The 12,590-nt window shown below is 40.0% G+C and overlaps 1 protein-coding gene across 1 annotated transcript in view; it reads left to right on the forward strand.

Moving 5' to 3' along the window:
- Positions 1-1,104: 1,104 nt before the first annotated feature.
- The window catches only part of rasgrf1 (Ras protein specific guanine nucleotide releasing factor 1), a 30,356-nt gene continuing 18,870 nt past the window's right edge, over positions 1,105-12,590 (forward strand). Inside the window, exons 1-7 of the mRNA XM_058076036.2 lie at positions 1,105-1,673; positions 9,472-9,578; positions 9,792-9,939; positions 11,344-11,436; positions 11,493-11,746; positions 12,125-12,204; positions 12,290-12,483. Of these exons, the coding sequence (XP_057932019.2) occupies positions 1,398-1,673; positions 9,472-9,578; positions 9,792-9,939; positions 11,344-11,436; positions 11,493-11,746; positions 12,125-12,204; positions 12,290-12,483 (1,152 nt within the window). The 5' untranslated portion in view covers positions 1,105-1,397. The remainder of the gene's footprint in view (positions 1,674-9,471; positions 9,579-9,791; positions 9,940-11,343; positions 11,437-11,492; positions 11,747-12,124; positions 12,205-12,289; positions 12,484-12,590) is intronic.

A 12,590-nucleotide genomic window follows, 5' to 3' on the forward strand; every position in this document is an offset into this window, starting at 1 on the left:
TGTTGTTGAGCCATTGATTTGTGCTAATGCAGCCGTTGCAATTAATCAACTCGTACAATGCATGGTCTGATATACAACCGCTTTTGACACCATACCCTTAGAACGTGATCAGAATGGACAAAAAAAGGAAATGTACACTATAATAAAACTATTTTTTGTGACAATACAGTGGAAGCTGTATAGCAGAAGCCAACACACCAAAAGTTGCACAATTTGGAGCATTAACCAAAATGTTTTGTAAAAAAAAAATGTACCTTAAAGGTCTTCTATGCAAAATGATTATGTTTTAACAGTAATGTATGTTTGTGAGTATAAAACGTAAAAAAAAAGAATCAAATGGGAGTAGGTAAACTATCTGCTGATATGTACTAAGTATGTGGGGGATAAAGTAAAAGAAAAAATAAAAGGTGTTAAAAATACAATAAAAAGGAAAATAAAATTATTACATAAATAACAATTTGGAATGAATATTTTGAATATATAATACAAATGAAACAAGTTGAAGTAATTAGGGAGAATATACGTATAGGCCACACAGCTTGGAAACCCGAGTTCAATTCCACCCTCGGCCGTCTCTGTGTGGAGTTTGCATGTTCTCCCCGTGCATGCGTGGGTTTTCTCCGGGTACTCCGGTTTCCTCCCACATTCCAAAAACATGCTAGGTTAATTGGTGACTCCAAATTGTCCATAGGTATGAATGTGAGTGTGAATGGTTGTTTGTCTATATGTGCCCTGTGATTGGCTGGCGACCAGTCTAGGGTTTACCCCGCCTCTCGCCAGAAGACAGCTGGGATAGGCTCCAGCATCCCCGCAACCCTCTTGAGGATAAGCGGTAGAAAATGAATGAATATATTAATTATAATTGAGTATTAAAATTATGTATTTAAAAAAATAATAAATACATATTATTTTGTTATATCCTTGTATGCAATCACTTGACTTGCACTGATTATTTTTCAAACCAAAGCAATATTGTAGTTTCTTAAAATGATTGTAGAGTGAAAAGGGGAGGACTAAAGTATTGCTGCAGCATATTGTTGAGTGGTCCCTGTCCGAGGTTCTGAAATCTGCTTCCCCAAGCATGCGTCATGTGACCTGAGCCAAGCTCTGCCTCACTCAGCAGTCAGTCCGCCGCTTTCTGGAGATCTTTTCTTCGTCTTTTTCTCTCCACGGCAGGAGAGCACACAAGGATCATCCCTCCTCATCTAGTCTATCTTGTCACCACCGGTAGACAATGTGGACCTGCAGGGACTTCTTTTTAGGATGCTGGACTTGAGCCTCTGCTGCTGTTACAGCTGCTTTTCGACTTAGACGTGTCTTTTTTTTGTTGCTTTTTTTTAAAGAAATGATGTAAGGACCGTGTAAGCTGCACGCTAAAGTCTCCTCACCCCCCAAAAATGCAGAAGGGAATACGGCTAAATGATGGCCATGTCACCTACCTGGGGCTTTTGGCAAAGAAGGACGGCACAAGGAGGGGGTGCTTGAGCAAGAAGAGCTCAGACAACACGAAATGGCACACAAAGTGGTTTGCACTCTTGCAAAACATGCTCTTTTATTTCGAGAACGAGTCCAGCTCTCGGCCCTCTGGATTGTACCTGTTGGAAGGATGCATATGCGACAGAGCACCTTCGCCCAAACCTTCGCTCTCTGCCAAGGAGTGTTTGGAAAAGCAGGTGCGCGCACACACACACAAACACTGTTGTGTTGTTTTAAACGTTTCATAATGTCTTTAAACTCCCCCCTCCGTTCCTCCGTGCGCTGCATTCTGCAGATGCATGGTTTATTTTGCTCTATTGCGTGCATGGTGACCTGAATATGAGGCACAAAAAAAAGGCGGCGCGAGATTGCAGGTTGCTGTCTTGCACGTTATGTAATCCATGCATGGCATTAATGATGAGGTAACAATATTAGCACCCCGTGGTATCACAGCAGCAGCAATGCCTGGTGCAGTCGTCTTCTTCACGTACAGTTACATGCAGCAAAACAGCAGTTAATGTGGATTTTTAATGCTAATAAACTGAAGTTTTAAATATAAAATGTTAAGATGTAAGTGTTATTTCAGGGATTTGCATTTGATTGGTTACTTTGGTGTGTGTGGGGGTGTTTTTAAACTTATCATTTGGGGGATATTTTGGGATGCAGCGATCTACCTAATGATTAAAAAAACTTATGTGCTCAACAGTGCCACTGTGTGGTCAAAGAGGGGTATTTTGGCTAAAGTACATAGCAGTGATTTGATTAAAAAGGCCTGAACAGGGTTATTGGAAAAGTGATGCTGTAGAAAATGAACGTATTACAGATATGGACGGGACAGAATATATACAGACTGTATTACATTTATGTATACACACACACATATATATATGTATATATGTGTGTGTGTGTGTGTGTGTATATATATATACAGTGAAGAAAATAAGTATTTGAACACCCTGCTATTTTGCTATTTCTCCCACTTAGAAATCATGGAGGGGTCTGAAATTTTCATCGTAGGTGCATGTCCACTGTGAGAGAGATAAACTAAAAAGAAAAATCCAGAAATCACAATGCATGATTTTTTAACAATTTATTTGTGTGATACAGCTGCAAATAAGTATTTGAACACCTGTGTATCATCTAGAATTCTGACCCTGAAAGACCTGTTAGTCTGCCCATTAGAAGTCCACCTGCACTCCATGTATCATCCTGAATCAGATGCACCTGTTTGAGGTCGTTAGCTGCATAAAGACACCTGTCCACCCCATACAATCAGTAAGACTTTAACTTGTAACATGGCGAAGACCAAAGAGCTGTCCAAAGACACCAGAGACAAAATTGTACACCTCCACAAGGCTGGAAAGGGCTACGGAGCAATTACCAAGCAGCTTGGTGAAAAAAGGTCCACTGTTGGAGCTATCATTAGAAAATGGAAGAAGCTAAACATGACGGTCAATCTCAATCGGAGTGGAGCCCCATGCAAGATATCACCTCGTGGGGTCTCAATGATTCTAAGAAAGGTGAGGAATCAGCCCAGAACTACACGACAGGACTTGGTCAATGACCTGAAAAGAGCTGGGACCACCGTTTCCAAGGTTACTGTAGGTAATACACTAAGACGTCATGATGTGAAATCATGCATGGCACGAAAGGTTCCCCTGCTTAAACCAGCACATGTCAAGGCCCGTCTTAAGTTTGCATATGACCATTTGGATGATACAGAGGAGTCATGGGAGAAAGTTTTATGGTCAGATGAGACCAAAATAGAACTTTTTGGTCATAATTCCAATAAGCGTGTTTGGAGGAAGAAGAATGAAGAGTACAATCCGAAGAACACCATCCCTACTGTGAAGCATGGGGGTGGTAGCATCATGCTTTGGGGGTGTTTTTCTGCACATGGGACAGGACGAGTGCACTGCATTAAAGAGAGGATGACTGGGGCCGTGTATTGTGAGATTTTGGGGAACAACCTCCTTCCCTCTGTCAGAGCATTGAAGATGGGTCGTGGCTGGGTCTTCCAACACGACAACGACCCGAAGCACACAGCCAGGAAAACCAAGGAGTGGCTCCGTAAGAAGCATATCAAGGTTCTAGCATGGCCCAGCCAGTCTCCAGACCTGAACCCAATCGAAAATCTTTGGAGGGAGCTCAAACTCCGTGTTTCTCAGCGACAGCCCAGAAACCTGACTGATCTAGAGAAGATCTGTGTGGAGGAGTGGGCCAAGATCCCTCCTGCAGTGTGTGCAAACCTGGTGAAAAACTACAGGAAACGTTTGACCTCTGTAATAGCAAACAAAGGCTACTGTACCAAATATTAACATTCATTTTCTCAGGTGTTCAAATACTTATTTGCAGCTGTATCACACAAATAAATTGTTAAAAAATCATGCATTGTGATTTCTGGATTTTTCTTTTTAGTTTATCTCTCTCACAGTGGACATGCACCTACGATGAAAATTTCAGACCCCTCCATGATTTCTAAGTGGGAGAAATAGCAAAATAGCAGGGTGTTCAAATACTTATTTTCTTCACTGTATATATAAAACTAAAAATTTTCCATATGAATGTGAGTGTGAATGGTTGTTTGTCTATATGTGCTCTGTGATTGGCTGGTGACCAGTGTGTACCCCGCCTCTCGCCTGAAGACAGCTGGGATAGGCTCCAGCATGACCCTTGTGAGGATAAGCGATAAGCGGCATAACATATTATATATGTATATATATATGTATATATATACATACATACACATACATACATACATATATAGCATATATACATGAATATAATATAATATATATAAAACTAAAAATTGTCCATATGAATGTGAGTGTGAATGGTTGTTTGTCTATATGTGCTCTGTAATTGGCTGGTGACCAGTGTGTACCCCGCCTCTCGCCTGAAGACAGCTGGGATAGTCTCCAGCATGACCCTTGTGAGGATAAGCGATAAGCGGCATAACATATTATATATATATGTATATATATATATATGTATATATATATATATGTATATATATAGCATATATACATAAATATAATATAATATATATATACACACGCTAATGACTTGGCACAAGATCTCTTGAGATTAAAAAGTATAATATTTCTCATGCAGGAAAAAAACTGTATTGTAGGCCTGTGACAAATAAACTCATTAAATAATCAAACAATAAATAACAATGGCCTCGATAATTTTGCCACCATCAATGCATGTGTGTTCACGATACTTCAGTGTTTTGAAGCGTATGGGTATGCCAAAATTTGCCATTTGTCCCTTTAATAATGGCTTTATCCTGAAAGGAAATTTTATGAAGATCTGCTCAGATCTTTCTTTTTTTAAAAAGACAAAATGTATAACTGCATATTTCAACATAAAATGGTGTCCACATAATAACCTTGTATTTTTTGTTTAAATGCATCCACATGTAACCATATAAATGCAATGGATAATAGCGAGAACCGTAACATTTGGAAAAGTGTTTCTTCGCCATGCTCTTCAACCTGAAGCAGTATTTGGTGTGCAAAAACAAGCAAACAAAAATGCTTGAGCCATAGCTTCAACCGACTCAGTTTGGAGGGCATCCATGTTGTTTCTGATGTAAACACAGATCACGTGTATGACGTCGCAGCATACTTTGTTACAGGCAGTGATGTTTAGAAACATAAAACTCGGGTTATTTGCATTGATACCCAAGCACATAACCGGATTGTTTTCCAAATCTACACTTTGGCCAGAGGTTTTTGAAAACCTTTGTTTTTAGTGCCAGATATCTGCAGGCTCATGTGTATGATACGCCAAATTGTGTAAAAATAACCCATGTGTATATGCATTTAGGCCACTGTGCAGCTTTGCAGTGGAAAGTTGCTCAGCATCCGCCTTGTTCGATGTGTTTTTCAGTTAATGTTGAAAATTTACACCACAATTTTGCCCCGGTTTATGTGCATTCGCCGGTTTGCGTACAATCGTACGATCTTGTTGCCAGATTATGTTTCTGGTAACAGAAGATGTGACCTTACATTTTTGGCTTTGTGGAACTGATTAATTGGATTTACTGTACGTTTTGATTCATGTCTGTATTCGTTAGAGCATTAACAATGCTAACCAAGGTTCTACTATGTATTCAAAAGTCACTGCTCAGAATATTTGTCCTGATGCTGATGAAGCAGAATGTAAAAGTACAAATACTGTAGTTGCATGTCAGATTAGGATGAAATGTTTCCACATGTCATTTGTAGAGTGTAAAATAAGCAGCGTTACTGAAGACCTCATGTTCTACCTTTGTAATGCCTACATTATATTTATGCCTACATTATATTTACCCTACTGTGTGTGTGTGTGTGTGTGTGTGTGTGTGTGTGCGTGAGGGGGGTGCACTGGATCTCAAGGTTTCCATGGCAACACTTATTTGCATCCTAAAGAATGATGCAGTGGGAGAGGCGGACTAAACTAGAAAAAAGAAGAAGTGTTGTCTCACATTTTTGCTGATGATATGAGCACACAGATGACATGAGTTCAATTAGTTAACAACACTAATCACAGAGCTTAGTCCGCTGGAAGTGAACACAACATGGCTTTCATTTGTATCAGGATGCAAACAAACAGTTGTACATGTGCCTGTGTGTTGTTATGCAAAGTGACTGCAATTCACTGGCAGAATATTACAAATGGATACTTAAGGCACACCAAACTACACTCAACAAGAATATAACAGCAACACCTGAGCTGAACAGATGTCAATATTTACGATGTACACTATTTCTGTCACACATTGTTCACAAATTTGTATAAATCCTTGTTACTGACCACATCTCTTTGTTGAGATAATGTGGCATATCAAGGTGATGATACACAGCATGCAGTTTTATTTTATGTGGAAAACTTTTGAATGTAAAATAAATATTTTATTGTAAAAGTAAAAATAATATTCTATATTGCACCAAATTCATAACAACAAAGAGATTTTCCCGACTTATTCGATCTTCTATTTAACTTCTATCTATAAAAACTACTATCTGTGATTAAATGTGATTAATTCTGAGTTAACCATGGACAAAATGTGATTAATCATGATTAAATGTTTTAATCGATGGACAGCCCTAATATATATGTATGAAAGATGGGAGCAAAAACAAAAGCGATGTGTTCATATTCACTCAATATGGAGCTGCTGTATCATGAAAATGAATGTAGTGATTATAAATAGGGATAGGTATGTTGTAATATAAATATTATTATATCCATTTATTTTCCATGCTACTTGTCCTCACTAAGGTCGCAGGGGCATGCTGGAGCCTATCCTACGTGTCTTCGGGCGAGAGGCGAGGTCGACCCTGGACTGGTCGCCAGCCAATCACAGGGCACATATAGACAAACAACCATTCACACTCACATTCATACATATGGACCGATTAATTTAATTTCTACTCTTCTGCACAGACGATATAACTGAGAAAAGGGCTCACTCCATTCATGCTGTTGTTCTATGGAACATATATATTTTGCATGTAGCTAAATAAGGTTAGAAACAGCTGTCATTATGATGCAGTGTAGTTGTAGACCACCAATTATGATTAAATGATTACATGTCAATATTGAACATTTTTATTTTGAAATCCCCCCCCCCCCCAAAAAAAAAACCAAATCCGTTTTTTCTTGATTTCACCACAACAGCCTACCAGGTGAGACTTTGCATGTGATAACATCAGGCCCATCTCATTTCACACATTTCCTGACTCTTGTGTACCTGTAATGATTTTAAAGATGCATGACTGAGCTGTAAATATAAATCAGGGAGCAGACAGCATGTTTGACATCGCCTCTCCTCACTAGACACACGCCGTTTTCGAAGAGCAACCGTGAGAAGGAAGCGATGGGGAGGTGGGGGGGGGGGGGGTAAAGTACAGCAACATGCGTGCCTCTCTGCCAGAAATAGATCCTTCTTTGACATCAGGATGAATACCCAATGAATGTGAAGATGGAGGAGCAGCAGTCAGCGGTGAATAACGATCAGTCGCAGGTTGATAGGCGCCTGTTGAATATTTGCGAGGCCTAAGATGAGCGTTGTGTCATAAACATGGCTGACCCTCGTAGAGCCTCAACAGAGGCGAGTCCCTCCGGTCAATTCTGAATGATGTTTATATCAAAAAAATCAGTCATAGCAATTCCCAATTAGTTGCTGTATGCACTGTAAAAGAAAAACAAGCACGCTCGTCAAGACTGGAGTGACACCACACACACAAAAAAAAAACACAACAACAGCCCGACTGTTCACATTGAGCGGAGTTGCTAGGAAACAGGTATTGTACAGTTACATAATTGGCCGTGGCTCCAGCAGCCTCCATGTCTTATGGCATTTCCTCTTGGGAACTAAAGAGAGACATCCCAGGAACAGAGATAGAGGAGGTTTGCCTCACTCCATCCATCCAACCATCCGTCCCTTGCACAAGTGGGCGAGGAGAAGATGTGGCTTCCCCGGGCCCTCATGTGCTTGTAAATCTGCCTCCTAACCAGTGCAGGACGAAGGTAGCTTTGGTCCAAACATATGTGGTCCATTTTGTTATTCTTCACCTCGATTACAAGACTGAAATAAATGTTTTTATATATATACTGACCTGGAGAGATGCAGACAAAATTGGCTAAGTTGATAATGGTGATCCATGAAGCAGAGTCAAAAAAGAACAAAACAACAAGTTAATTGCAAGCCTTCAGTTGTTTTATTCTCTGACATGGAAAACATGATCTGTAAGAAACATACATTTAGTCTTTTTAACATGTTTTTTCCAAAAAACGATCTTGAAAAAGGGGCCCCACAAGTGGTTAGCATGTAGGCCACACAGTCAAGAGATCAGGAAGACCTGGGTTCGATTGTCCGCTTCACATCTCTGTGTGGAGTTTGCATGTTCTCCCCGTGCATGCGTGGGTTTTCTCCGAGTACTCCGGTTTCTTCACACATTCCAAAAACATGCTAGGTTAATTGGCGACAAATTGTCCATAGGTATGAATGTAAGTGTGAATGGTTGTTTGTCTATATATGCCTTGTGATTGGCTGGCGACCAGTCCAGGGTGTACCCCGCCTCTCGCTCAAAGCTGGGTGAGGATAAGCGGCATAGAAGATGGATGGATGGATCTTGGAAAAGAGGGTTCACTTTATCATTAGGACGTCTTTGGGTCAATATTCGGGTCAATACCCTACACCAGGGGTCTCAAACTCAATTTACCTGGGGGCCACTGGAGCTAGGGTCTGGGCAAGACTGGGCCGCATCAGGTTTTAAAAAAAAAACAACACATTTATTAAAAACAGAAAAATATACAAACTTTTTCAGTTCTTTGGTTCCGATTTTCTACAAGAAAAGCCCTGATAAAACATTCCACTGTTCTCAAATATCTTAATTTTTATTTTTCTGCACAAAATAAGATGAAAAATAAATAAACAAATCAAGAATAAAGAAAATCAATCAACCAGTAATAAATAAATATAATAATAATAATAAAACGGCAAATAATAAAAACTTAAGAAACCACATATAGTTGGTGGGTAGACAAATTATTTTTTTCAGATATTTTTTATTTTTCAGATTATTAGAGCCCTGTAGACATGGCAAAACACGACTATAGTCACATTTATACTCTTTTTATTTACAACATATTGCGCAACTGCAGGGTCTTGAGGCACATGTTAACTCGCAAACTAGAGAGCTAACGACCTAAACGGTAGCCTTCAAGTTGGCCGATGTCAACAGTGACACCTAGACGGCAGGGTGACGTCATCCATCCATTTTCTAAACGTGTTGTGCACATTGCGTTCCGGGTACGTATAGTGTAGTGTCAGCACCATATCAGTTGTCGAAACAGCATCATCCAGTGTTGAATATGAGAATTGCAAGCATAACGCCGTATTCAGAAACAAGCCTTGTTTGCACTTTGGACAATGCTGCAAATAATCCCTCAAAGAATGTAATTTGTGATGCCACCTTTTTGTTGTCCTTTTTCTTTCAGTATTATTTCACTATCAGCTTCACCCACGAAAACCAAAAGGCGCTCGAATTACGCACAGAAGACGTGAAGGACTGCGATGAATGGGTGGCCGCCATATCACACGCCAGGTAACCAAAAAGGAAACAAAAAATGTCTGCGAAATGCGCAGACGCAGCAATTACTATGTCGGCCTTTGTTCACAAGACTTTGCTGTGATTTCAGCTCCACACACTCATCACTAGAATGTGACAAGCCACTTTCTCTCTCTCTCTGTGTGTGTGTGTGTGTGTGTGTGTGTGTGTGTGTGTGTGTGTGTGTGTGTGCGTGAATGCATCTTACAGTTACAGAAACTTGGCCACCGAGCACGAGACTCTCATGCAGAAGTATCTTCATCTGCTTCAAATTGTGGAGACGGAGAAAATGGTTGCTAAGCAACTTCGACAACAGATAGAGGACGGGGAAATCGAGATTGAGAGGCTGAAATCTGAGGTACAAAAAGCATCTCATTTCTTCACTTTTACAAGTTACTACAGTTGTAAAGGTCTTGAGAATTTGCTTAGCTGGAGCATATTATGACATATTATATCAGAGGTGGGCAAACTACGGCCCGGGGGCCACTTCCGGCCCGCCAAGTGTTTGAATACGGCCCGCCTGTTCTTTCTAAAGTATTTAATTTAAACTTAACATGCAACCTGGCATCATGGCAACCTTTTGATGGTTTAAGTAGCTGTTTTATCAATTTCGTTATTTGATGTTATCTGCTGTTTACAAAGTGCTCCTGAAAAAAAGGGACACAACACACACACTTTTACAGATACGTGGACTGTTACATGAAAAATATATAGTCTGGCTCCCCATAAATTTTTTAAAGTAATGCGGTCCGTGAGTGAAAACATTTGCCCACACTTGTATTATGCTGCTTCGGTTAAAATACTCCATCTATCAGTAATTACAGCATATTTAAAAACCCCTTTCTCATGCAAGAGCTATAGCTCTTTATTATTATTTATTATTAGTATACTGCTCACACTAATAATTTGACCAGTGTATAAAATATGCTTTTACTGTATTATTGTAGACTCTCAAGAATTACCCTTACAATGCAGTCAGCCCTCATTGTGCTACATTAATTTTTAGTGTATGGCTAATGGCTGAAGTAAAGAAAGATTAAGATTAAGATTAAGATGGGCCTTTATTCGTCCCTCAGTGGGGAAATTTGTATTGCACAGCAGCAAGAGTACAGAATCAGTTAAGCAGTACAAAATACACAATATAGAAAAATAAACAATATAAACAACCCAAGTATTAACAAAAATCAACAGTTTTTCCCAAATATACCACAAACACTTTCTTTCTCTATAGACCCAACTATGTGTATACAAGTAATTAAAAAGTCCGTTTTTCATAATTTACCTTTAAAACAGCACGTTATTATGCAAATTCAGCATGGAATGTCAGTGAAGAAGGTGTGTGCATGTGACAGGGGGCGCTGTGCTCAGGCAAAAACAAACGCTCTCCACTTTGCACAATGCCTCCAACAGAGCTGCCATTCTTCACATCAAATAGTCATTTTGCTTTCATGTGCAAATGTGACGCCTGTGAAATAGAATTAGTAGCGGGGAATATGCATGAATTCCTTTTTTTTTTATAGCATCTCTTCCATGAAATGCAATGACAATTAGCTGCACTCGCTGGCTACAAAGTAAATGGAGACACTTAGCTTCAAACAGTTCATTACAGATCTGTGTGTTGTTTTGTCTTATTTGACCATTTGTCATCATATAAAGTGACCAGTGTAAATATGTTATGGATGCATACGGAGCTGGAAGTGTTATTGTGTTGACTGTACAGTAAGTGAGAAATGTGTAAAAATGAACTATTTCTCCATGACAGATCGCTGGGCTGCTCAAAGATAACGAGAAGATCCATGCCAGTCCTGCGGCGGCCCCGACTGAGGATGACTCTGAAATCAAGAAGATCAAAAAGGTAAAATCTGTACTATTTTTCTGCATTTCATGCAAAAAAAAATGTTTTTTTTGCAGGTCCAGAGCTTCCTGCGAGGCTGGATCTGCAGAAGAAAGTGGAAGACCATCATCCAGGATTACATCCGCTCACCACACGCAGAGAGTATGAGGAAGAGGAACCAGGTGGTGTTCAGCATGTTGGACTCCGAGGCCGAGTACGTGCAGCAGCTGCACATCCTGGTCAACAACTTCTTGAGGCCGCTCCGCATGGCCGCCAGTTCCAAGAAACCGCCCATTACCCATGACGACGTCAGCAGTATATTCCTCAACAGGTTGGAACCTTTTATTTGCTTCTCAATCCCGATACTTTTGTCTATAATAGTGTTTAATCACCATTTGGTATACCAGACTCAAGTAGTACAAAATCACTGACTTCTCATAATACATTAATATTTTTCTCTGTTATTGGGTTGTAATTTGTATAGTATGATGTTTATGATTTAGATATCCCTTCAGACAAACATCGGGCACTCAGATCACACACTCATGCACCCTGATGCACCCTCATTGGCCTAATAGAAATCCACCCACGCCCTCGCCGGAGCACGGTCACACTCAACAAGCAGCCTGTTTGGATCAGCACTGCATACAGTACAACTTCACTAGATGTCTGCGACATTTGCTCATTTTCTTTTCCTATTTATTTGCAGTGAAACTATCATGTTTCTGCATCAGATCTTCTACCAGGGTTTAAAAGCCAGAATAGCCAGTTGGCCAACATTGGTGCTGGGTAAGAAGACATTTTCATCGATTTTAATGACATTTGATTTACACTACAAAGTGATATAAAGTGATGTTTTGTTTTGTTTATTTAGCCGACCTGTTCGACATCCTGCTGCCCATGTTGAACATCTACCAGGAGTTTGTGAGGAACCATCAATACAGCCTACAGATCCTGGCCCACTGTAAACAGAACCGGGACTTTGATAAGCTGCTGAAGCAGTACGAGGCCAAGCCAGACTGTGAGGAGAGAACCCTGGAGACCTTTCTCACCTACCCTATGTTCCAGGTCAGTTCTATGATGGTGGTGGTGGTTGGTTGGCTGCAATTGGACTATTTTTTATACCTGAAAATTTTGTTTCACATTCATACAATTTTTAGTATGCGGGGAGAAAA

The sequence above is a fragment of the Doryrhamphus excisus genome, linkage group LG1 (genome assembly GCF_037039965.1).
Source record: "Doryrhamphus excisus strain RoL-2023G ecotype Guam linkage group LG1, RoL_Dexc_Guam_v1.1, whole genome shotgun sequence".
NCBI classification, from domain to species: Eukaryota; Metazoa; Chordata; class Actinopteri; order Syngnathiformes; family Syngnathidae; genus Doryrhamphus; species Doryrhamphus excisus.